The following is a 26,321-nucleotide window of genomic DNA, read 5'->3' on the forward strand; positions in this document are numbered from 1 at the left end:
GATCAGAGAGAGAGGAGAAGGAGTTTTAGAAGAAATACATGAAATGGTAGAGGAAATGATGAATGTTCTTCGTCAGTCAGAGAGGAAACTGACTGAGCAGGCAAAGAGGGTCACTGATGCTAAACTAAAGGTGCTGTCAGGGCAAATGAAATCAGCAGAAATGAGTTTGAGTGTTCTGGAGGATGTTGAAGATTATGTGGAACAGAGTCTGAAGACAGGCAGTCCTCAACAAGTCCTGAGGTCTAAGAAACAGATGATGGAGCGTATGAGTGAAGTTACTGCAGGGATCAACGTGGAGGAGTTACATCCAAATGAAAAAGCCGACTTTGTATTGAGTAAAGATATCATATCACTACATCACATTGGAGATATTGTGACCTTCTCATCTACTGCACTACAGCAGTGTAGAGTGAAGAAGGTTGATGGTATTACACCTGCTGACAAAGGAGTTTTGTTTTCACTATCAATGGAGGCACCAGATTCATCTGTTTTGTGTGTTCCCCTCTCTTCTCTGAGGTGTAGTCTAGTACCAGGTGGTAAAGGTGATCAACCCATTCACACTACAGTCACTACCACCAGCACTAATTCTGGAGTGTATAGGATACAATGTAACCCTTCAACACGTGGTACTCATACAGTAAAAGTACAAGTATATGATGTACACCTTGAGGATACCTCACTAGTTATCTCTTTTAATCCTTGCCTTGATAACATCACTCCAGTACGTACTATAACTGAGCTTAAGCGTCCCTGGGGAGTTGCTCTAAGTGATGATAATCATGTTATAATAACTGAGCTTGATGGTAACTGTGTAACAATACTGGATAGAGAAGGAAAGAAAGTGAGATCATTAGGAGGGAAAGAAGGAAGTGGTAATGTCAAGTTTTCACATCCTCGTGGTGTAGCCATTACTCCAGACAAATTCATTCTTGTATCTGATAATCACAGGATCCAGAAGATAAGCATGGATGGATACCTTATAGCATCAGTTGGTGAGAAGGGCAGTGGACCACTACTGTTCAAGGAACCTCATGTTATAGCCATTTCTTCTATAACAGGACAGGTTTATATTGCTGATAAGGGTAATGATTGTATACAAGTCTTGAATCCTGATCTAACCTTCTCTCATTCATTTGGTAGCTATGGATCAGCTAATGGAGAGTTTGTATATCCACGTCACATTGCTATTGATAGTCAAGGATTAGTGTATGTTACTGATAATGGTAATCATCGCATTCAGAAGTTCTCTCCAGATGGAAAGTTTGTGTGTCAGTTTGGTACTAAAGGATCTGGTCCTGGACAACTTAGTAATCCAAATGGTATAACAATAGACACTGCAGCTACTGGTCTAGTGTATGTGAGTGAATGGGGCAATAATCGTATATCAGTCTTCACTAGTGATGGTGTGTTTGTTAGTAAGTTTGGAAGTAAAGGCAGTAATATTGATCAGTTTAATAACCCTTATGGGTTAACATTTGATGAAGATGGATTATTGTATGTTTGTGATTATAATAATTATCGTCTTGTTGTTTATTAGTTATTAATTCTTTCTTTTATATTGTTAATGATCATTATTAGTTAATTATAATACTGATACAGTCACTAGTATGTGTACTGAGAATACACTCAATATAACTTCAATAGCACCGCAATATCCTAATAACTAGGAGAAATTATTTCTTCTTTTAAAACTATGTATTATACTCATTAATCAATGTAGTATGATGCATGAAATCATGAATCGTTATTATTATATAATATCATTATCAGGAGACCAGGTTGTATGCCACTAAGCACATGCAAGTGTTTCTTCATGTTAATGCTCCATTCTTCTCCAACTAGGGTATGGAGATGCTGACTGGTCAGTTATACGACACTGAAGAACCAGTGAGAGAGGAAGCCATTGATATACTGGACGAGGCTTGTGAAGAAGAGGTGGGTGTGGCTTAAGAGGTCACATGACTAAGAATGATGTACATGTACACATATTCAAGATGTGTGTGTGTGTATGTGTGTATAAGTAATGTAATACCTGAGGACTGAGATATTTGCTTGAGGTAAAGCTGAGGGCAGATATCAAGGGACTCAGGTATTACATTACTGATACTCACCTCCAGACACACACACACACTGGTCACTGCTTATACTGTACTTACATTAAAAATAAACATGTATGATGTTTAATCTCTTCTATCTTTTCCAGTCATTTCTGAAATCCCTAGTACTGCTGCACCCAGCACTATTGCACTGTCAGAGAGAGGAGTGTCTCTATTAACAAGATTCATATCAGTGAAGAGGAGATTTTTCTACTCTCTTGATTGGGACATTTGAAAACTGAACTGGATGCTTGGCTCAAAGTAATAATAATAATAATAATAATATTAATATTAATATTAATATTAATAATAGTGCTTTGGTGAACTAATGCACGTATGTGGCTCCTCTCCTCCCCCTGAGGTGGATGGGTCTATTTAACCTTTGATTAATAATTGCAAAGTTCAACTGCATTCCATTGGTATCACGTGATGCAAATGGCCACTAGTACCTCTTCTAGCAGTAATTTAAAGCATCAAAACAGAGCCAATGAGAATTTTATTGCTTCACTACAAACTATGATGATTGCAGTTATTTTTAAAATCTTAAACTAGTGAAGATGTATTTATCTGATGAAGTAAAGAACAGGATCAAATTTAAGATGCACTGTCTCTTTCTCCTTCTTATATTTATGTCTATAAACAAACAAGAAATATTCTCCATGCACTAGTAATTCTCACAACTGTCAAGGATCGTCATGGATCGTTATAGTTTCTGCAGTACAAGCCTGTTTTGTGATACAGTCATCAGAAAGATGCCATTTTGCATCAATGGAATGTAATTGAACTTTGCAATTATTAATCAAAGGTCAACCGTGTCATACCTCCTCTGTGGCCAATTAGTGAGGAATAAAGAGGGGTGTAGCCTACTCAAGGAAGAAGTGGGTGTGGTTAATTAATTAATGGGTGTGGTCTATTATTATTAATAGGGTCATATTAGTAAATTGATTGAGTTACTACAGAAAGAGCCAGACACTTCAAATGCTATACTTAAATAAAAGCAGCTGCTTGGGCTCTGGTGAGTGCATGGATACCTGCATGCAGGCATATCATTAATAATAGTAATTAACATTTTTCTTTTATTTTAGGGTCATATTGGTATTTCTGTTGGTGGGTTGGACCCATTGCTAGGCGATGATGTCATACAACTGTTAGTTAAAATAACGGAATCATCTCCAGTAGCTACAATAAGAGGGTAATGACAATCACTATAGTACATGTTTATACAACACACATTATTCTAAATTACAATCATTATTTCTCCCCCCCTCCCCATTACTAGAATTTGTTTCTATTCTCTGTGTTTCATATCTAAGACTTCTCAAGGAGCAGATGCTCCTTGACATGGCTGGACTTCAGTTTGCCACTCCAGTGATGAGAAGTGGCCTCTGATCCTCTCTGAGGCCATAGAGGATGTTATTCACATTCTGTCATTTCCTATTTCTCCCAGTTCTTCTTTCAGTGGAGTGATGTCAGTGATAGAGGAGAGAGGGAGGACTGGGGACTCTCCTAACAGGGAGGGGGAGAAGAGGAGACAAAGTTCACCTTCTCATACCAGTATGATACATGTACATGTGCGTACATACATGTATGTATGCTTTTTAATTTACTACAAAAAGAGACAATGAAATAAGGAATCCATTATTATAATCTATCATTACATTATTTATGTACATGTATATGTACACTTTTATTACTATTATTATTATGATTATTATTTTTGTTATTATTATTGTTATTATTATTTGTTGTTGTTGTTAGTGTCTGGTAGAGGGAAGAAGAGGATATGTCATACAGTCAGTGCAGTATCAATGCCAGTGAGTACCCCACCATGTAACTATGTACTGAGGCCAGTGAGACCAATGGACCTTGGGGAGAAGGACAGAGACAAGTAAATAATAATAATAATAATAACTAGACAAATGTAAAGCATTGAAGGGGCAAGCCTACGCAAGCAAAGCAATGTACATACAATAGATCTTGACAGACTAACATACTCATGCATGATTGTGTAACTTAAGCAGTCAGATTTTGATGGAGCATAGTGTAGTTCTTGATCTACCTTTGTAATCAATTGAAGTTTAGCATTTAAGAATCATTAAAGACAGCTAGAAGCCTAGAAGCAGTCACTGCACAAATGATATACCGTAATTTTGAAAATTTCCAATTAGAAAATAAATTGGATAATTAATTTTTAATAATTTTAATTTTTGGATAGCCATCTTGTTCCGAAATTAAGTTTAATTCCAATATTAAGCAGTAACAGTGAATGACTTTGAAGAGACATCAAGGAGCTCAATGGTAGACCAAGAGGGAGTGAGTATGAGCGAGAAAGAAGGAGTAGAGGGCACAGAGCAGTGCTGAAAACAGCTAAAGTCAAGCCACATGGCACTGATACCAGAATTCCTTTTTACCCAAATATTTTAATATTCAATTGTTTAAAATTTTAACTTTTTTATTTTCGAATTGTTCTGTCCATCCGAAAATTAAAATTATCCAAAAATTTCAAAATTTACAGTAGCTAGATGGACATGCAATTGCAGTAATGTAGTCTAAGTTAGTTCAGGCTGTGACTGACATTCACATATTCAGAGTCATTCACATCAATAAGGAAGATGATATATCTGCTTTCTTACTGAACCTTCCTTGCTGCATTTGGACAGTAGTATGAGTAGAGTAAGTCAAGTTATCAACAAAGACGAGTTTCATAGTTACTGTATTTTACCGATTGAACGCCCTGGCATTTATTTCTTAGCAGCAAAAAAATTGATTGAAAAGAAAATAAAAAAAGATACTTTGAGCGGGATCGAACCCCCAACTCCGTGCAAGGTAGACCAGGCTCTAACTATTAAGCACTCTGAAGCTATTTAAACAGTAAGGCATTATTTTTGGTACAAATATGTGTATCTATAGCTAGAATATATGCGACCATAATTGACATAAGGTACCTTATGGCGATTTTAAAATTCATCATTATGATGAAAAATGTCAACCTGTGAGTGCTCTGTTAGACAGCTATTGTTTCTAAAAGTTACATAGTAACTTTTTGCATCCTCTGGAGTTATTTCATGATGAATGGAGCTCAGGAAGTTAGATTTTTAAGGCTATAAAAACCAATTTTTCCTATCCACCATAAGGTACTTTTTGTCAATTATGGTCACATATTAATGAGTGACGGGTGTTTATTTGGACCAGGCATTTATACAGTAAAATACAGTACATTATTGCATCTATAACCTTTTCTGGCTGTTGGAGAAGCCTTTGGACAGAATTTCTGTCTTATTTTGCTGCTAGAAAACTCATAAATTCTTCCCGTTTATTGGTCACCATTTTATTTTTATGTGACCACTCCCACTTTTAATGAAATATTGAAAACTGAATTTATATTGCTTTGTTAATGCATAGCATCTACCGTATTATGCATAAAATAGGGGTGATGTACATGTACAGACAAACATGCTTGTGTCATTTATGGGGGGGGGGGCTTGCTCAGGCTCACCCCAATAATAATAATAATAATAATAATAATAATACATATTCTGATACATATACATGTTCATATGTTGTATAAAAAGTTTGAGCTGATTCCAATCAAAATTGGATTTTTTATAAATCTTTTAAGTTGCTCAATGGGTTTTTGCTTGTCACAGATTTTGTGACAATGGGACTAATGGGCTTAGTTTTTCAGTTGTGGTCATTTTCAAATAATATAATTGATAAATAATTAATAATTAATTAAATGTGTTCTATTATACATGTATTTCTCATGTTCATATCAATTCCCCTGTGAGGTGGTCCACTCCTCCCACTGGTCGTGGTGTCTCCCTCAACATGACTCGATGAAACTCTCTCACGTCCCTCAGGCCAGGATCCACTCAGAACTTTGTGGGTGTGGTCTTACCTCTGGAACTAAGCAACTTATTTAAAGTTAGAATTTTAATAATAGTATACATGTACATGCAGAGTAGCTTCTATATAATGGACACTTTAGGTCAAGAAAGTGTCTCTGTTATACAGAGGTGTCCTTTATGTAGAGGTTATTTTATACAGTAAGGAATGCAATTGGTATACTAGGTGCTGTCTGTTAAATGGAGGTGTACGCTATAGAGAGTGTCGATCCATTAAGAGAGACTATACTGTACAATATTTAAATTATTTTTTCTCTTTTTCAGTTTAAAGAAGACTCTTATAAAGGTTTGATCTAGAGCTGATTATGTGTCGACTGATTTATTTGATGATCAGCATCACTTTTTACTGGACAGTTTAGTAAACCACACCCACTTGAGCCCGCCCCTTCAGCCTCCAACACAAACCAGCAACAAACAGTAAGTTAATTAAATCTTTATTTATTCATTTAATTTATTTTTAGAGGGAGAATGGTGTATTTGTTCTGAAGCATCATCCATTAATGGAGTTATAACTCCATTAATGGATGATGCTTCAGAACAAAACTGAAACTGATGATAAGAAGATTTTAGGATCAAGTTATGATCATTACACATTATTACATATACATGTACATGTATATTCTATCATTACTTCTACCCCTTTATCTTCCTCCTTCAGTGTCCATTCTCGTACCAGTATATCTTCTGGTTCTGTTACATTTTGATGAAAGCTCATATGAAGGACAGTTGATACTACACAGGGAGTTCTTAGAGATTGTTTATTAATTATCTTTGCTCTGATATCAGTCTTAGGAAGAATGTTCACCATCTTAACCTTTAGTAGGATACTGTCATTTTCTTTTTAATTAAACATTCTTTCTCTCTCTCCCTTTCTTTCTCTCAGGTTGTGTAATATGTCCCCTTGTCTCTCCCAAGACTCCTCCCTCTACTGGAAGACTATGACGTTACTGTCATTATTTCATTGCACTGCAGACCAACAGGAAATTAATAGTCTAAATGATGCTGGAATGGGAGGGGAAGGGGGCATGGGTCAAAGATGAGGGAGAGAGGGCAAGGGAGGATCAGATCCCGTCTTTGGCAGAGGCAAAAAACAGGTTGAGTCAATTGGAACTTGACGTGGGGACCTGGTGGTCATTGATCTATGAATAATTGATTAGTTATTTATTAATTGACAGGGTTCTATCTAGAAATTTTTGTTTGGGGAGGAAGCCCAAAGTAGTTGACCGGGGGGGAAGGTTGTGTACATACATGTGTATGTACATGTACAGTACATGCATGCAGTTACAGAAGTACACAGGGGGGAAGCTTAAAGTTTTTGGGGGGAAGATGAAGAGTTTGGGGGAGAAGCTTCCCCCCCCCACTGGATAGAACCCTGATTGATTGTTAATTCATTAGTTTGTATGCATGCATAATCTTCATTTTATTTCATTTTTCATTGACTTTTTGACTTTTTTTTATTTAGCTATTTTCTGACAATTTTGACTAATTTTTGTTCCATTATTATAGCTATTGCCTTTTGAATTTTAAGACAAGTTTTGTATTTAAAATGTTGTAATGATATTATTGCCTTTAGTAAAGGATCTTTTGCTAAATTTTAGAGCAGCCTTTAAAATTTTTGATAGTTTTCTGTATTAAAAAATTATTTGCATACTTTTAAACATAAAAACAATATTAATAATAATAATAATTAATAATTGTTGTGGTTTAAGCTATTCTTATTTGTTTGCCTCCAATGTACATGTACATAGATATGTGAGGGTTTAGGGTTTAGATTTTGATGTTTTTATTAGGGTTTTGTGTTGGTGGTTGTGTGGGGAGCTTTGATGATGTCTGTGTGTGAACTCTTATTAGATTAGTGAACTTTTAAGCTTGGTTTTGAGCCACTTGCAGCAAGATAAAACTGATCTGTTGTCCAGACACTTCTCCAGCAGCAAAAATATTTAAGAGAAAAAATCTTCTTCATCTGTGTAATAATCTTTAATAAAAATTGGAAATTACTACAAAACTTTTAAAATTCCTGCAAAACCAGACCAAAGTCCCTGTAGTAGAATTTTTAAAAATTGAAAAGGAGTGAGTTCTTCATTTTTATGATACAAATATTGTACTCTGTAGCTTCATTGTAATGTATTTATTTTTGTCTATAATACCTTATCTACTTTTGATAATACATGTACACACCTATACTTGTACATAATTTTTGTCATATCCACACATGTAGATGCAGAAGATCAAGCAAGAGAATACACTCCTGATAAAGTATCTGATTTCCTAGCCAGCATCAAACTTGGGCAGACAGGGCAGTATGCCCAAGCTTTTCTTAATGAGGAAATAAATAGGTCACAACGTCTCTCTGCCGATCGCAAAGTATTTTCCGATATTGAAGCAGTTATAGCACTCACATTATGGTACATTTAGATGAGAGTACAAAGTATTGACAGCGAGGAACCCTTTTATGGCATTCTACTTGAACATCAGGAGGTGGTGAACTAAATTAGAACAATAAATTAGTTTCTCCAGTCTTGATGTATACATGTTATAAGGAATATCTTTTCTAAAGCTCTGGATAAAAACAAGTTTAAGGATGTTCTTAAAGATTTGTCAATGACCACACCTGTTGGAAAGAGTCACTCTCCTCTTAACTACATTGCTTACTCTATGCCTGTTTAATAAAAGTTATTGTCATTGATGTTGCATATACTTATAAAATTATAGACTTTATTGTTATCATAGTGAATTGTTAAATATATTTTACTAGCAAGCTCTGCATGTTGCATCTTTCACATCTATGTCACAAACAATACTGATTGAAAGTAATCATAACGCATTACAATAATAAATGATGATTTCACATTCAATGTGTGAATGCATTTGAATTGAAAAATCAACACGTACATTTACTTCAAAACAGCAACATTTGCACATGTTGAAACTAAATGTATCTATTAGAGAACAAACGATAACAATAACATAAAGCCAAGCAAAAAAGACGTTAGAGATTGCAATAGTCATGGTCAGTTGCAAGCAGATTTTCTACAAAGTATTATTAGCTATCCTTGTGGTATCACTAAATTCAAGTGGCACTGATAAGTGCATTTACTTAACAAATTCAACATCATTGGTTTATCATCTCTGTGGAGAAGGGAAGTCTCATCTACAAGCAGGCACTCACTTATGTCTCATGGGAAATTTATCCTATGATCTGAATAATGGCAATTCTTCCTTTTGCTTGGTTAGTGGCATCAGTAATATCACAATACGAAGTGCATCAGTTAATGTGCAAGCAAGTATTACATGTTCAAAGCCTTCTGGTCTTGGCTTTTATAACTCCAGTGGGTTACTAATTGAGAATGTTAACATACATCAGTGTGGGGGAACAATGCCTTCTATAGCTGAGCTTTATCCTAGTAATGATAAGTCGTTCTATTTTCCCAAAGGCCAGTCAATAACACTGCTTTTTAGTCACTCAGCAAATGCTGTGCTTCATAGCGTATCCATTGATGGCTTTTATGGATATGGAGTCGTATATATTAATCCTTACAAGAGCCTATCAATCTTTTCTGTCAATATATCCTCAACCTTGAATTGTACAGAAAAGTCTGGCCGTGATACTGACTGTGGTGGGACTGGGCTACTTCTATACTTTTCAAACTACACAACCAATGAGCAAGTTATAGCTAATATATCTAACATAGATCTCGAAGGAAATCGAAATTTTGACACTAAAAGTTATTTGTTATAGATCTATCCAAAAGCAATTAACACTTTTGCTTCCTGCACTGCAGTATTATTCAGTGAAGGCAACTATCAGGCATCTGTATTCTTTGAAGGGACTCAAAGGAGCTTGTGGAGAGGTTGTTATGGCAGCTTATACAATGTAGCCATCATTGCCAGAGATGCACCAATTGGAAAGACAAGTGTATCATTTGAAAATGCATTATTTGTTGAAAACGATATTATGTACCCAAAAGTTAGCGTGATAGGGTGCTCTGTGGAGTCACAGTACAAAAGAAGTAAAAATAGCATTGAACTTAATAAGAAGTGGAGTTTTCTTAGTATTAAAAGCAGTAAGTTTCACTATAGCACTATTTCAGGTTCTAAAACGTACACTAGCAGTGAGCATTTATTCTTTAATGTCACTGTTGGTTCTAATGTTGAAGCATATGTAGCTATTGCTTTGCTGAATATTTATTGTAAAAAAACAAATTTTCGTTATCACTCATCAATTGTATTTGCAAAAGTAATAAAAAATAGCAAAATTCAAGAAAAAAATCTTATGCTAGAAATTAAATCATTTCATGTTGGTGATCGTCAATCAAAAATTGCGGCTCCAAAAATAAGGGTAGACAACATAGGGAAGCTGATCTTCGTGAATGTAGGCAATGTCACTATTTATGGTAGCAATATCATGGAATATATTAGTGGATCAGTAATACTTGCTTGCAACTCTGACATTTACTTACATGGTAAAATATGGTTTGCAAACAACAAAGCAACAAATGGAGGTGCAATCAGACTTTATCAATCATCACATCTGTTTCTTCTTGAACCAACAAATGCAACATTTATTAACAACAAAGCATTTTCTTACGGAGGAGCAATTTATTCTTATGTCGACAGAAACTTGCCTTTATCAGATTCACTTTGTGCAATTCAAATAGACAGTAACAAGACTAATGTTTCAGATATAAACATAAAACTAAATTTCATCAACAATACTGCTGGACTTGCTGGTAATTCAATGTATGTGTCTCCATCATATGATTGTCAACAGTTAAAATCTCCACTTAATACAAGTGCACTCTATAATGCAATATCACACTTTGATCACAGCAATGGCATATCAAATGAAATAGTATCGGTAGCAGTTACAACACAATTATGCTCAATTAATGGAGTGGACAAAGTGGAAACAAGCTACAGTTTCTATCCTGGTCAAACACTCACCATTGGACTTAGAACTACTGACCTAAACAATGTCTCAAGTTATGCACAAGTTTTGACAACACTTACAAAGAAATTTAAATACAATGGTTTAGAATATGACATGGACACATCTAACCAGGTAAATCCCAAGCAACAAACACAGGTTGTGTACAGTAACAGTTGTACTCCACTCAATTTTCAGATACTCCCTATTGTTGGCAATGAAAAGGAGCAAATCTTTATGCGGTTTGCAGTATTTGGTTATTTTTCTGGTGCATTTGTCATACTAGAGCAACTGAATTGTCCACTTGGATTTGTTTATGATAACAAAACTAAATCCTGTACATGTAGCTCTTTCCTTAAAGTCTTTGGCATCACGGACTGTAAAATTGATAATACAAAAGTTTTAATACCTCAAGCATCTTGGTTGAGCATAGTTGATCCAAAAAATCAATTAGCATTAGAATACACTCCTCATTGCCCTCCTGGATATTGCAGAACTGACACAAGAGAAATTAATGTGACCCACACTGATGACATATGCATGAGTAATCATGCTGGCATAATGTGTGGACAATGCAAGGAAGGATATAGTAAAACTCTCTTTTCTTCCGACTGTCATAATTGTAACAATAATATCAAAAATATCAGTCTTTTAGGATTTATTGTGGTCAGTAGTATATTGTACATTGTGCTTCTGTTCTGTTTAAAATTCACGATCAACAGAGGAACAATGGGTGGTCTCATATTATGGTATGATGTCATTAGTCTTACACCATCTGTAGAACTCTTAATGACACATAGCAACATCTTCAAGTATTTCCTCTATGGAATATCATTCACAATATATGATTTGAAAATACCATTTTGCGTATTGAATGGTTCCAGTACTACTGATGTTATGTTTATTGAATATATCTGCTCATTTTATTTATGGCTCTTGGTCATAATTATAATCCTAATCAGTCGCTGTTCAACAAAAGTTTCTAATCTCACAGTAGGGTCCTCAGTTCAGGTTCTAGTAACTCTAATGTTCATATCCTTCTCAAACCTTCTCTCTCTTTCTCTCAATATACTCACTCCAGCTCGTATACACCAGTTAAACACTGATGGTATCACCTCCAGTAGATTAATATGGTTCACTGATGGCAGTGTTTTATATGGCAAGGACCCAGTTCATATCATATTGATGTGCACTAGTATTGCTATCATCTTACTCTTTGTTGTTCCTTTTATACTCATTGGTTTGTTTGGTGCAAAACTGTTTCGATTTCGTTTTATGGCCATGTACTTACGTCCATTCATTGAAGCACTCCATGGCCCTTACAAGGATAAGCACAGATATTGGTTTGGTCTAATGCTGATTATACGTACACTTGTACACACCATATCAGCATCACTAGAAAGCAACAACACTACACTACTATTGTTAGCCTTCACAGTCATAATTGGGTTCTACATTCTTGGGCTGGGTATTGTAAAGCCATACAAAATTAAGATACTCAATGGATTAGAAATATTGTTTGGCATTGTTCTCTTGGCAAACCTGATAGTCTCCTTGTCAGCCAGTAGTTTAAGTGTCATTGAAATTGTAGCAAGTATATCAGTTTGTAGTGGAGGAGTGCTGTGTTGCATCATATTAGGCTATCATGTACGCATTGGCCTTAATCAAAATCTCTCCATTAGGAAACTACTGAGAAAGAAATGTTGTAACTTTTGGACAAAGGATGAGTATCTGGAGTCTTTGCCACCACTTATTGACGAAAACAGAGAAGTAGTAACATATTAGCTATTTATTTGAATAGACTTAAAAGGATTATAATTTACATGTAAAATAATAATAAGCCTGCATTAGTACTACAGTCAGTTTATGATAAATAGAATTTTTATTAATAATAATAATAGTAATAATAATAATAATTGTATTGCTTCATTTTAGCTAAAATATTCCATGAAACATTTGTCTTTGTACTTGTTAATAATCTGTCACTAGCCCCATATCTTAGCTGATTACCAAATAAGGTAAACTGATGGTCCTTCACTTTGAACTGAAAGACACTGTAGAATTGCTACAAAAAATAAAAAAATATAGTTGCTACTTTATTAGCAGCAAAAACACAAAAAATATTGTCACTCTATAAATTTTTTGAAGCCAAATTTTGATGAAATACACCATTTACATAGCACATGGTCATTCGTGGCCTAGTTTTTGAGCAACTTTAAAAATTTATTAAAATTCAAACTTGATTGGAATGAGCTCAAACTTGCTACACAACACAAGAACATGTATATGTATCAGAAAAAAATTGACAACTCTTTGCTAGACATTTTAGCAAAGTTTTGCCAAGTTGCCTTTACAAGCTGATTTTGGAACAACTTTAAAAATTAATAAAAATCAACTTTTCATTGGAATCAGTTCATAATAAACTATTATTAATGAACACAGCATTTTGCCTTTGTTATTAATTAGTTTGAATGTATTTGTGATTTCTGTATTACAATCCCTTCAATGGCAATATGACCCTGCCATTTTAATTCTACCATTGCAATAATAATATCATTCATTGTGTGACTATTGCACAACACTATAGTTAACCTAATATTTTGTACAATGCAATGTCTGAGAGAAATAAGTACATGTACAAAATAAATGGAAGGTAACGTACCTGTACATGATGACATTGGGTAATACATGAGAATGCATTCAGTTAAATTCAGTGTGTGAGGGAAACTGATACATAATACTGTTGTGCATGTAAGTGTGAGACTGAGAGTGAGATAATGCATGTATATGATGTGTGCAAGAGACTATTGAATATTAAATACCACATATTCAAATTGCAGTTCAGTTAGACAAGAGCTACAAGGAATTGACAAGGAAAAGTCCTTTTATGATATGATGGCACTTGCTTCAATATCAGAAGGTGATAAACTAAACCAGCACAAGAATAAGCTTTATAGATTCTCCTGGTATTGAGACATGTTGTTATTGAAGTATTTCTGAAGCTCTGGATAAAAACAGGTTTAAGGATGGTCTTTTAGAGCTTTCGTTGAGCTCACCCATTGTTATGTTGTTTCTGCATATCATAAGGACATCAATATGTATCAGAAAATGTATTAAAACTTTGCAGTTTTTCTGGAACCATTTTTGGAAAACCATAAGCAATAACCCTTTTTATCATCCAAATATTGGAGGGTAAGAGTGAAGATTACAATTCTGCATGTAATTTTGCCTATAAAATTACATGTATATGTACACATAAATTACATGTGTACACATGTAATTTATGTGTACATGTATGCTAGGGTTTTTATCAAGATTTTAACTAAGACTGGTAATACATAATAATATACATCTAACTTCATGTGGCTGATTAAATATTGTGGGCAAATGCCTTGAAAAGAAATCCTGGATACAGTACATCAATAATGTTAAAAACAAAGCTTATAATTTATATTACATTTTTCATACAAATATTATTATACATAAATGCAACCATTCTTATCTTGTGTAACAATTCTGGGCTGATTTTGATGAAAATTACATTTTACAAAAATATTTGAAGTTACTTCAAAATCGGGCCAAAGGCCCTGTACTATAATATTACAGGCTGGTCTTGGCCAAAATTTCTCCAAAAATGAAATGAAAAAAACTATTTTTCTAAATTTTTAAAATGCAAATACATGAGTAGAAAGTTTCAGCAAATTCCAATCAAAATTGGGTTTTTTTAATTTTGCTGCTCAAAAATTGGGCCAAAGTCCATATAGGGGAGGGGTTTTTGGCAAAACTTTCATCAAAATGACCACAAGATAATTCTCCATTTTAATAACTGTCATATAGTCACGTAGCAAGTTTGCGTTAATTTTGGTCAAAATTGAATTTTAAAGTTGGCCCAAAGCCATTGTAGTGCTTGTCAGATCATAAGCATGTTTCTAGCTCACTTAGCATGCTTTGTGGGAAAACCCTGAGAGTACAATTGTCTTTTGAACTATAATTTTCGTCAAGTGTGGTGCAGCATTTAAAAATTAATTGTTGAAACAATTGTTATTATTAAGCCAAAAATTTTAAGCACAAATGTAAATATTAACTAAGACAAAATAAACTGTGCATGTCTTATAGTGTTGCATGAGTCCTATGTTCTTTGGCTTTTATCAATGTCCTCATCAGCTCTTTACCATGCTCTCGCAATAATGATAAGCATAATTGTGAGCATCTTCAACAGCTTTTTCTGGATCTGTGAATGCCAGAAGAATGCTGTTTAGTGCGCCATAACCATAGTAACCACCAAATACAAGGTGATCGGTACATCCAACAACTTTAGCCCATTCGTGCATTATTATCTGCTCTTTTTTTATATTAGCATTTTCATCACTACAAAACTTCATTTTATCATAATAGTTTTGGCAAAGAAAGATGACATTTGGATAGCCAGCACAAGAATATGATACGAAGTCTGCATCATTCTGGCATTCTGGACCATCATTGTAATATGTAATTTCTCCAGTTGACACAGTGTCCTTTATTTTTTGGTAAGTTTCTTTGACTGTAGCATCCCTAGCTGATGAGTACGTGCCAAACCAACTTTTGTACACTGAATTACCATTACCAGTTTGTTTTAAAGCTTTATCAATTCCAGCACAAAGTCTCTTATGAATATCAAGAGTGTCGCTATCCATATGTGGACCATTTGCAATATTAGCACTAGCACAGCCTTGGACAAGAACAGTGTGGTCTATTTTGATTCCTTCTTTCTTTGGCCTTAACAGAAGATGAGTGTCTTCTAAATAAATTTGAATCGACTTTTGTACTGATGAATCCTTGAGCTCATCGATGGACATTGCACTCATCTCATTCACTGACAGATATTGTAAAGGTCTACTGTATTGCACAGTGTAGAGACCATCAGTATCAGTGTTAAATACATCAGTGATTTGAACCGTTGCAGAAATACTTTTACCTGCCTTCAAGAGAACAAACCCATTTTTTGCAGGAGGCATACGATAAGCTATTGGTCCTTGATAAGGAATGGGACCACCATCAAGAGAGACAGAAACAAATTCAGAGTAGAATCCTTCAAGAGGAGTGCTGTGTTTTAGTAGATAAAGATCCTCATCAGCATTGTTGGTAAACTCAAAGGAGCAAGCAACAGCAGAAAGAGCTCTATTACAAGCCATGTCAAGAAAGATTGGCCAGCCATTAGTACTAAATGTACTACAAGAAAAAGTAATACTCATTTGATACTGTAGTAACATACCTCAGAGCACAGGTCAGGTAAGTAACAAGACAAAAGAGTGAGAAAAGAGTCTTCATGATTCCTTTTACTTGCAAAATGATAGTCAGAAGTGACTTACTGTTGTTACTAATGTAACTTAACAAAGCAATTTTGTCTATTTTAAAGGACTGACAAAAACATTTTTGTCACATGGCCTGAAGGTTCATGTAGATCTATATACAGACAATGGACTATTGTCCAGCTAAAGTGTCAGTCCAAGTTATAGTGACTAGTTGGCCACACTGACTACTATAATGTGTGCTATACAATATCTTGGCTACTGATGAGCTCTTTTCTTGGCCTTACCAGAAATTAGCATGGGTATCAGGCCCGTAGCCAGGGTTACAAAAAGGGGGGTGACAAAATATGAGTTACATGAAATGGGGGTGACAAAGTATGAGTTACATGAAATGGGGGGTGACAAGTTGGACTGAATGCACATGAAATACCACAAATACATGTTTGATTTAAGCAAACAAACAAAGGTACTAACTCAAAAGGGGGGTGACATGTCACCCCAATCACCCCCCCTGGCTACGGGCCTGGGTATGGGCTATGTTTTATAATACTGTTTTTCTGGCCTATACCATTAGTCTATTGTGTTCTAAAAGTGACTTAGAATGAGAAAATGAACTAACTGGTAGGATTTTTTTTAAAAAGATATGGATACCATTGGTAGTTGTACAATAGAATTATAAGATTGTAGCTACTCGTGACTTTTTATGAGAACCCTGACAGTTGGTTCATTTCCTCATGCTAGTTTCCATACGTAAGGTCACTCATAGTTATAGGCGGGCTTGAGTGGGTGCATGGGCAGGTTTGTTAGTATACATGTGTATACTATCATTGTAAGTTTAATCCATCATCACCTGTACAGTGGATTCAAGTTAGACAAAGGAAATACTTCTTCCTTCCCTCCCCCTCCTGAAATGCACAATTGCATTATTTTGATGATTTAATGATCATTGGAAATACAGGTATTGTTATTAGTGCCTGTCTGTTTTATGATGTAATAGATCTTGTATTTGTTAAGCCAAGACTATATATTAATTCTTAAGAAAAATGTAATTAGTAATTAAGGAAAAATAAACTGTGATGTCCTATAGTGTTGCATGAGTCCTAAATTTCTTAGTATCTTGGCCTTTTAATGAATACCTCATTTGGTGTCACAGTAATAATATGCATAAGTGTCAGCATTCTCAACAGCTTTATCAGGATTACTCTTTGCTAATGCCTCACAATTTTTACGACCATAAACTCTATCCCTACGGCGGCCAAGAGCATGAGACCATTCGTGCACTAACACATCTTCTTTGCTAATACCAGTAGTGCTAACACAGTATAACTCCAGATTGAAGAATGGCTCACAGAGATAAACTGTTGAGTAGGAATAAGACAGGACAGTAAATGCAACAACATAGCTCTTGCACCATTCCCTGTTGAAATATGTGAGAGAATATTTTGACAGTCCACTTCTGATGCTCTTGTAGGTGTCTTGCACAATACCAGCACGTGAGCAAGAGATTGCACCAAACCATTTCTGAAAGTCTGAGTTAAGATTGTTTCTCTTTAACAATTTATCGAATCTAGGGCAGAGCCTTTTATGAGCTTCCAGTGTCTCGCTATTTTTTCTATCTCCGTTGGCAAAACTAACAGTGCCACAGTCCTGAAGGTGCACAGTGTAATCGGGTTTTATTTCTTCTTTCTTCGGCTTCAAAAGAAGATGAGTGTTTTCCAAATGAATGTGAATGGATTCACGTACAGCTAACTCTTTGAGGTCATCAATGGACATTGCACTCATCTCATTCACTGACAGATACTGTAAAGGTCTACTGTATTGTACAGTGTAGAGACCATCAGTATCAATGCTAAATACATCAGTGATTTGGACTGTTGCAGAAATACTTTCACCTGCCTTCAAGAGAACAAACTCATCCTTTGCTGGTGGGAGATGATACATATAAAATCCTTCATAATCCAGTGGACGACCATCAAGAGAAACGGAGACAAATTCAGAGTCGAGTCCTTCAAGAGGAGTGTTGCGTTTCAGTAGATAAAGATCCTCATTAGCATTGTTGGTAAACTCAAATGAGCAAGCAACAGCAGAAAGAGCTTTATTACATGCCATGTCAATAGAGATTGGCCAGCCATTAGCACTGCATGTACAAGAGAAAAGTAACATTGATTTGATACTGTAGTAACATACCTCAGAGCACAGGTCAGGTAAGTAACCAGACAAAAGAGTGAGAAAAGAGTCTTCATGATTTCTTTCCTTGATAAAGAGTACTTGTAAAATGGTATTCAGAAGCGTAACTGAACAAAGCAATATTGTCTGTTTAAAGTACTGACAAAACATTTTGTCACATGGCCTGAAGGTGTATGTATTATACAGATAATGGACTATTGTCCAGCTGTCAGTCCAAGTTAGTGACTAGTTGGCTACACTGACTACTACAATGTGTACTATATACCATCTTGGCTATCGATGAGCTCATTTATTTATAATACTGTTTTTGAACTATGTCAGTTTCATCCCAACATGTAAGGGCCACTCAAAGAAGAGTCTTTTATAGGTGGGTCTGATGCGGGTGATTGAATTGATTCATCAAAAACTGCAATAAATGATAGTGGCATATGGCCCCATGTGGGCAGCAAAAAGGAAACTAAAACAACTATAAATCAACTTGGACTGGCCTAAGTAATATCCTCATTTTAGAGTTCAATTTGATATTTGTAAAGTTAATTAAGTTATAGACTTCTCAAGCTGTGAATGATTAGTGCATGAATATCATTATTTTGAGATACAGCATCCACCTATGCGAAATAATTGGCTGCCATTTTGGACGGCAAGATTCAATGAACGAATAAAGCAAACTATAGAAGAGCTTGTTGGAAGAAAGCATGGGTGCTACCAAGCATCTCATAAAACAGATATTTGCATTAATAACAATTGGCATTTGGCCAAAGCAGTTATTTTATAGGATATTTTGAGACTGTAAATTTGCAGAACTATAGACAAAACAATAAATTTTAATTAGCAGTTTTGTCTACCAATTACATATAGTGATACATAAAAAATACCATGTAGTGCATAAAATACATCAGTCCATTACAAAAATAGTGTACTCCATTGTGTATATATCATCATAGATATAGACTGATAGACATGATTAGTCCCTAGTGTTGTTGAATGAATCATCTCTTCTAAGTTAGCTTACATACACCAGTTATCATATCTATACCAGCTCTCATTATTAGTAATGTCTGGTGATTCGGTACCAGTTTTACCCTTTCATTAAACTCTGACTTCAACCTAAGAGAAAAGAGAGGGAGAATAAAAAGGAGAGGAAGGTGGGAAAAAGAGGAGAATGGAAAAAGAAGGTGAAGAAAAAAGAGGATCAAATGAGAGAAGTAGGAAAAGAAGAGGAGAGAACGAAGAAGCCATTAAAACAATTGTATGTACATTGTACAGTTAATGATGTAAGTCATGTATGTAACAGCATTTCTCAAATTCTTTCTAAAACTCATCTTCCATTCATTTTTTTATCTCTCCTCCAACTTACATTTATTTCATGAACAAACAGCACAACTTGTTTCTCTTGGTCTTGTCCTCACTGTTAATTAAGCCACATTGGGATCTACTCCTTATCAGGTAATTCAAGATCTGATACCTTTGAATAAACAGACTGCCTAGGCTGCAACCACCTAGTACATAATAATATGTACATGTCAATAGTTATAAAGTAATACATAAATCACATAGTATAAACAATGTATATAAAATTGCTACATGCTCAATAATATGTAGCGAGTATAATGCTAATTATGAAGAATCCCAAAATCAAAGAAACCAGAATTGGATGATAATATCAATGTAAGTGACAATATAATTATCATCACTTTTTTATTTTAAAACATTTAGTAACTCATACAGCCAGTAAAGCACTTTTTTCCTCACTAAAGTACATTCAGCTGATTCGTGTAGAAAGAGGAAGTCCGATTATGCCTCATTATTCATTAAGAAGACTAAGCTTTTATGAAGGCACAAGCTCATCTGCTTCGCTGACAAAGATGCTGAATTATACTGCATTTCTGGGAAACTAAGTTTCCTAGTTTGAGCCTATTGCATGAGAGTCTGCTTTACTCTGCATGCGTGTCAAACTGCAAGCAATTCCAAAAAGACCTCATTAGCTGAGAATGAATTTCGTGGTGTAGTTGTAGTAGAGTAGAGAAGGAAATAAATGTATCGATGATGTCACTATTGCTGTGCCTATATAGCTATGCAGGTGTCACTTGTTAAGAATCTGAAGTGGAATTTATCTATTCACATATCTCACAGGCTTGCTGTAACTGCCTTTTTTCTTAAGAAATTTTAAAGCAAGCGTGTAAAAAAACCCAGGACTTTTTTTAATTTTATGCTGCGCTACATATGAATGCATGCCTAAATCAATGGAGTCTAACACTTTAAAGACTTTTCTGAAAGCTCTAAAATAACTAAGTCCTGCAATTTTGGTTTTAGTTATATCATAGAAGATTACAGTGACTATAGCTTCTGATTTTCTAATTTCCAAACATAAGTAAAGTTGGAAGACATTTTTCAATAACTTCAATTGTAGCAATTTTTCAGGAAACTATAGTGCATTGCATAAAACAAGATTTTGTACTGAATTTTTAATGAGTGTGTATTGACTAGAAATAGTCTTGAAGTCACAGTTGCCTGCATTAATTTATTATAATTTTTAAAATACAATATTACCAGTTCTTTTCTCTTTATACCCCTTTTGGATGATTTGCAGGGCCTACTGTAAATGTGTTGTGTACGCATATCAGGGCAAATAGGATATCCCACAATGATTTGTAGATGCATAATCATGATTCCTCTGAAAAGGTAAAGTTGATGGTTTTTATTGACTTTGATAAAGTTGTCAACTTTTTCCTTCATATAATTAAAGTTAATATATTTGACAGTGTAGTGACCCTCCTGTTTAACCCCTTCTCAAAAGAACTCAGATTCTGAGTGGTCCCCTTTCCAATGGCTACACTGCAAGCTCCAGCAACAAAGCCAGAGAAAGAGAGAGTTAAACTATCCAACCATATCAGCATCAGGCAAGCTGGACAATGACATTAGCTCGCAATTTGAGGCCAAGCCTACAACCAAGGACTTAGATCCACTGTCAGGAAGGTCAAAACGGAGTACCACCAAATTTCCAGATTCAAAAGGTATCTCTCACGAATCATTATGATAGCTCATATCATGACAGTATCAGTTTGCACTGATGTATCCTGCAGCAGTATGATGGCATATGGGATTTGGGTATGCCGGCATGTGCAAGATCTCTAAACATAGTGCATTGTCCTTTTGAACTTCTTATACTTCTTTTATTGCTATGGTAGCAACAGCAATAGAGCTCAAATGGCACCGTGACCAAAGCAGCTCACCTGCAAGTTGATTCATCAGCTCTGGCAGGAGGCAGGGACAATGGCAGCTCTAATAGTGGCTCACAAGTTGTGCCAGCTAAGCCTACAATGGAGGCAACAGATCTCGCAGTCTAAGTACCTCCCAATCCTCAAAGGTACCAGGGCATGCAGGTGTGTATACACATAAATGTAACCTGAATGCAGCAGCATATGGCCTGTTGGATATGGGTACATTGCATGTGTATAATTAAGTTACAGGCTAGTGGGTTAATTGAAATAGCTCGAAACACATGCTATTGTCTTTGAGCAGACATCAGGTCATATAAAAGAGACGATGTACCAGAGAAGACATGTTATGTAGTAGGCATGTATCTCAGTCAGCACACTATATATAGTGTGCTGTGATACAAGCATACTACAGTTTATTTTCTTTTATATGACCTTTTTGCCTTAACATAGCATGTTCAAGTAGTCTTTTTTAAAACCTACAGCAGGCATGGAATTGTTGTTGGCAGCCGCATCAACTATTCGAGCTACATCAGGAACACCAAAAGCTATCTACTTATGTTCATGCATGATAGCTCACATGATGGCATTGTTATTTCTACTACATAACACCAGCTAAGAAGGGAAGGCTATCTGCAGAAAAAGTGAAATGTTAGTTAGTTCTACCATTAATTATAGAAAGACAAGAGCTTCAACGAGCCTGCATGTGCAAGTGTTCAACTTGATCCTTTCTGCTCTCTATCCTTATCCCTTCTATTTATATAGACGTCAAAAGGAAGCAAGATTTTAAAAATTGTGACATGCAGAATTAGAAATGAGAACAGTAAGAGTTGACAGAGTACCTACTCCGATAAACGCCTTTCATGAGTTTTGTGTAAGTCAAACGTAAATATTTGTATAGTCTTGCATATGCATATATTCATTTGTTACTGTATAATTGGGGCGAGCCTGAGCTCCCCTAACTCTAGCAGTACTCTCAGTCACGCCCATCCCTCTGTCTGTCTTTGTACATCACCCCTATTTATTAGTGCATTCAAAATAATGCGGTATTTGAAAAAGAATAATTTAATTGTCTTTTTCCATCATATACGTTTTTTGTAACACGCGTTGTTAGTAGTAAAAACTAAGCAAGAAAACTCTGAGGAAATCTTTGTCTTATTACTTCTTATTAATTGTAAGTATTTTCAAGGAAGAATGTCTGATGGTATTAAGACAGCTAGGTTCATCTCCTTCGAACCCAATTTGCTAACCTACTATCAAAAAATTCAAGAATGAAGAGTCTCCAATTGCATTAAGTAACTGTCGAATACAAAATAACAAATATGATTCAACCTTGGAAATATTAACCAGCCAATTTTCAACTATTGAACAGTCGCCCAAAAAGTTCAAATTGCCTGATGGTGTCGCTAAAAATGATGTGATTGACATTAATGAAATACAATCTACTGCTGTTAATCAACAAATATCAATTATTGGTAAAATAATAAAAGTTGAGGAATTAGTAGAAGTGAACACAAAGTCAGGGAAGCGCCTGACGAAACAGGATTGTACCATCAAAGACGCCACATCAAGTATTCGAGTTTTTTTATGGGAAAAGATGTCAATAGATCTATAAAAGGGAGGTGCTATAAGCTAATGAATGTTCTTACAAGACAATATGAAGGAGCCAAGCACATATCATTTTGCGACAGTTCCTCAATTGAGCAAATGGATCAAATTGATGGTATAAGTTCTGAGGAGGAAGACTATGAAGAAGTTAATCATCTGCAGTCAATCAAAGCAGTCACTGATGGGCAGATTATTTTAGTTTTAAGTACAACTGATTACTTAAGCTGCGTAGCTTGCAGTGGATCGATTATTCATATTTCTGACACTCTTGCTAAATGCACTAAATGTCGTGCAACAATGAAGATTAGCAATTGTACCTCTTGCAAATCTGCCAGACTTCTTATTTTGGATAACTTGAAGAAAAAGTGGAATCTCACTGCATATAATGAACAGTTGGAAGATATCATTCAAGAAGCCAGTGGAGATTCACTTGAAGAGAAGCTGCTGAATTCTAACAAGTTCACTTTGCACTACTATACAGCGACCAATGAACTAAGATACACTATACCATCAAGGAAGCAGCCAGTTGCTCCCTCAACATCAAACTAAGATTTTTTCTACAATTGTAGCCTTGTTAAAAAAGGCACCACAGGTTTGTGTCACATTAGACATGTGGACAAACAGGCAAATGAGGTCCTATTTTGGCATGACAGCCCACTTCATTGTTGATTTTCAGTTAATGAGTGTGATGCTTGCCTGTTGCCGATTCTCCAGTTCTCATACAGGAGAAGAAATGCTAGAGCACTATGAAGATGTCAAACATGCGTTTGGGATTAAAGGAAAGGTTGACAATATTGTCACTGACAATGGTGCTAACATACTAAGGGCCTTTTGACTTCTTGAGATTGATTGTGATGCATCAGAGCTAGAAGACACTGATGATGAAGACGAGTTACAACCAGTTGAGGATTTATCTGATGATGACCTGCATTTTATTAAGCCAAACCATTATTGTTGCTTTGCACATACTATCCAGTTGGTCATAAAAGATGGACTAGTAGGTGCTGACCAAGTTAAACGTGTGCTAGGAAAGGCAACAAAATTAGTTAGTCATCTTAGGCATTCTACTTTTGCATCTGAGTTGTTTGAGGACATTGGTCGCTTACAGTCAGGAAATGTCACCTGGTGGAATTCACAGTTAACAATGCTGAAATCTATAGTTAAAGTATCTGACTCAACCGCTATGCAACAGCTTGACTATAATGGTAAACTAAATCTCCATGAGCTTAATATCAGATAATAGAAATACTAACACCTTTCAAATGGGCAACCAATTTGACTCAAGGACAAAATGTTGTCATTCGTGGACTACGAATTGAAATAGATAACTTTTGTCAAAAGTTTAACTCAAGATTTACAACAAATCTAAAAGCGTCATTTGAGAAGCAAATGTTTAAATATGACAATGAAGAAATATTCAAGATTGCTGCTGTTTTAGACCCAAGATGGAAAATGGCCTGGTGTAGTGAAGATGAATCAGTTGAGTTGAAACACATCTTAGTTCAGAAAGTTCGGTCTGAATTACATGACTTACATGCAACATATTTAGAAGAAACAAAAACAGCCCCTGAAATGCTTCCTCCACCCAAAAAGGTCTCAATGCTATTTGAATTTATGCAGGCTAGAGCTAGCGTGTCCACATCGCAAAGTGATATTGATCCTATTATACATCAGCTTGAAGAATATATTTCTTTGCCTAATCTAGACGAAAAAGAAAAGCCCCTTTTTGAAAAGAGAAAGAAGCTAATTATCCAGAATTAGCCAAGCTACCTGGCTACTATTTACAAACACCTGCATCTAGTGGACCTGTTGAGATTATTTTTATTGGTGGAAAAATTTTTAGGCCTGAAAGATGTTGTTTATCAGATGTTATGTTTGAAAAACTTATGTTTATAAGATGCAACAATGATTTTGAGCAATAATTTTTTCCATTATAATTATATGTAATGTAGTGACATAGTCGTAATCATAATCGTAATCATATGACATAGCAGGGGTGTAATTGTAATCGTAATCACATTTAATGACAGGTGTGTAATCATAATCACTATATATGCAGTACCATGTAATCATAGGTGTAATCGTAATTATGAATTTGTAATTGACCCCAACCCTGCTATCCTTCCCTTGTCACAGGTACTAGTGAGTAACCTGAGAGTGGCTCTAGCCCTCATAGGAGGAAGGCCTCAGAGTCTACATCAGAGGATGAGGCTGATGATCCATCAGATCTGGAGCTACCCTGGTTGTCAGAAGGGGAAGTCTTCTTTCTACCAGAAAATATAACATCTTTCTTCGAGTCTACCTTTATCAAATCCCTTTCTAGAGAAAAGAGGAGAGTCATAAGCATGAGGCTGATTCACCAATGCTATGTACCCCTATTGCCGACAAGGACATTGCCCCTGTCTTTGGGAGGGAGTTCCCAACAGCAATGAATCAGCCCTCTCTAGAAATCAGTCATCAGTATTGTCCTCAGCTGCTCCCCTATTAAATTTGTGGTCTAATCTTAATCATGAAGAGAGGAGAGGACCTTCCACATAAATCATCTAAAATTAATGGCAGCTCTTCTTGCTCAAAAAACCTTTGTGGTCAATAGGTCAGACTTACATATTACCGTATAGCGCTTTAATTTGGCGGAGTTTTATTTTGGTGATTGGCAGTTTGCAAGCAGAATCGCCCATATTAAACCACCAATCATCAATGAGCATGCTCAGTAACACACGTGTACACAAAAAACACCAAATTAAAAACCGCCAATTACAATTTTACAGCAAAATCACCAAAATAAAGCACAATATGGTATTCTGCTGATAGACAATATCACAGCCATATCCTACTTAAACAAGAAAGGGGGTACACACTCCCAAAATCGCTCAGACTTATCCATTTCAATGTGGCAGTGGTGTTTGGAGAGGAAGTTGACAATCCATGCCATTCACATTCCAGGTTCTCAAAACTTAGTTGCAGACTCTCAGTCCAGGAGAGGAGTCAAATACAGTGACTGGATGCTAGATCCAGAAATATTTACAACAGTAGCAGAGAAGTGGGGCTTACCCAATGTAGATCTATTTGCAGCCCATCACAATGCACAGCTC

General features: G+C 35.6%; 4 protein-coding genes and 2 long non-coding RNA genes across 12 annotated transcripts in view; 3 read left to right on the forward strand and 3 right to left on the reverse strand.

Annotated features, from left to right (window-relative positions):
- The window catches only part of LOC109584278 (rapamycin-insensitive companion of mTOR-like), a 6,405-nt gene extending 4,563 nt beyond the window's left edge, over positions 1-1,842 (forward strand). Inside the window, exon 9 of the mRNA XM_019999957.1 lies at positions 1,771-1,842. Within this exon, the coding sequence (XP_019855516.1) occupies positions 1,771-1,842 (72 nt within the window). The remainder of the gene's footprint in view (positions 1-1,770) is intronic.
- Positions 1,843-2,270: 428 nt separating this feature from the next.
- On the forward strand, positions 2,271-8,779 carry LOC109584284 (uncharacterized). Of its 7 annotated transcripts, none has more exons than XR_002185938.1 (12): positions 2,275-2,357; positions 2,410-2,974; positions 3,023-3,111; positions 3,182-3,288; positions 3,376-3,650; positions 3,855-3,984; positions 5,885-6,020; positions 6,266-6,418; positions 6,463-6,820; positions 6,885-8,071; positions 8,220-8,365; positions 8,417-8,779. It is a non-coding gene; the product is annotated as an uncharacterized LOC109584284 (long non-coding RNA). The 7 variants fall into 7 exon arrangements; XR_002185934.1 differs by having other exon boundaries at positions 6,885-7,095; positions 7,792-8,071; positions 8,220-8,779; XR_002185936.1 differs by having other exon boundaries at positions 6,463-6,577; positions 6,660-6,820; positions 8,220-8,779.
- A 6,309-nt stretch (positions 8,780-15,088) lies between these two features.
- Positions 15,089-16,099, reverse strand: LOC105313772 (extracellular protease-like). Its single transcript, XM_011407468.1, has one exon. It carries the CDS (start codon positions 16,097-16,099, stop codon positions 15,089-15,091), a length of 1,011 nt encoding a protein of 336 aa, XP_011405770.1.
- Positions 16,100-17,271: 1,172 nt separating this feature from the next.
- On the reverse strand, positions 17,272-18,497 carry LOC105313773 (extracellular protease-like). The gene is made up of 2 exons (XM_011407469.2): positions 18,404-18,497; positions 17,272-18,353 (listed from the first exon to the last, which is right to left on the reverse strand). Exons 1-2 carry the CDS (start codon positions 18,457-18,459, stop codon positions 17,354-17,356), a joined length of 1,056 nt encoding a protein of 351 aa, XP_011405771.2. The 5' UTR covers positions 18,460-18,497; the 3' UTR covers positions 17,272-17,353.
- Positions 18,498-19,131: 634 nt separating this feature from the next.
- LOC109584281 (uncharacterized) lies at positions 19,132-20,095 on the reverse strand. The gene is made up of 2 exons (XR_002185931.1): positions 19,761-20,095; positions 19,132-19,510 (listed from the first exon to the last, which is right to left on the reverse strand). It is a non-coding gene; the product is annotated as an uncharacterized LOC109584281 (long non-coding RNA).
- Positions 20,096-23,839: 3,744 nt separating this feature from the next.
- On the forward strand, positions 23,840-24,990 carry LOC105313774 (uncharacterized). The gene is made up of 3 exons (XM_011407470.1): positions 23,840-24,038; positions 24,093-24,434; positions 24,473-24,990. The coding sequence occupies exons 1-3, from the start codon at positions 23,840-23,842 to the stop codon at positions 24,988-24,990; spliced, it is 1,059 nt and encodes a 352-aa protein (XP_011405772.1).
- The last annotated feature ends 1,331 nt before the right edge of the window (positions 24,991-26,321 follow it).

Source organism: Amphimedon queenslandica, unplaced genomic scaffold (assembly GCF_000090795.2).
Source record: "Amphimedon queenslandica unplaced genomic scaffold, v1.1 AMPQUscaffold_13225, whole genome shotgun sequence".
Classification (NCBI taxonomy): Eukaryota; Metazoa; Porifera; class Demospongiae; order Haplosclerida; family Niphatidae; genus Amphimedon; species Amphimedon queenslandica.

Coding starts and splice junctions, on each gene's coding strand:
- LOC105313774 (XM_011407470.1), top strand. CDS start 23,840: ATGTGGACAAACAGGCAAATGAGGTCCTATTTTGGCATGACAGCCCAC. Junction 24,039..24,092: donor CAATATTGTCACTGACAATG/GTGCTAACATAC, acceptor GTGATGCATCAG/AGCTAGAAGACACTGATGAT. Junction 24,435..24,472: donor GCAACAGCTTGACTATAATG/GTAAACTAAATC, acceptor ATCAGATAATAG/AAATACTAACACCTTTCAAA.
- LOC105313772 (XM_011407468.1), bottom strand. CDS start 16,099: ATGGCTTGTAATAGAGCTCTTTCTGCTGTTGCTTGCTCCTTTGAGTTT.
- LOC105313773 (XM_011407469.2), bottom strand. CDS start 18,459: ATGAAGACTCTTTTCTCACTCTTTTGTCTGGTTACTTACCTGACCTGT. Junction 18,354..18,403: donor TACCTGACCTGTGCTCTGAG/GTATGTTACTAC, acceptor TTGTACATGCAG/TGCTAATGGCTGGCCAATCT.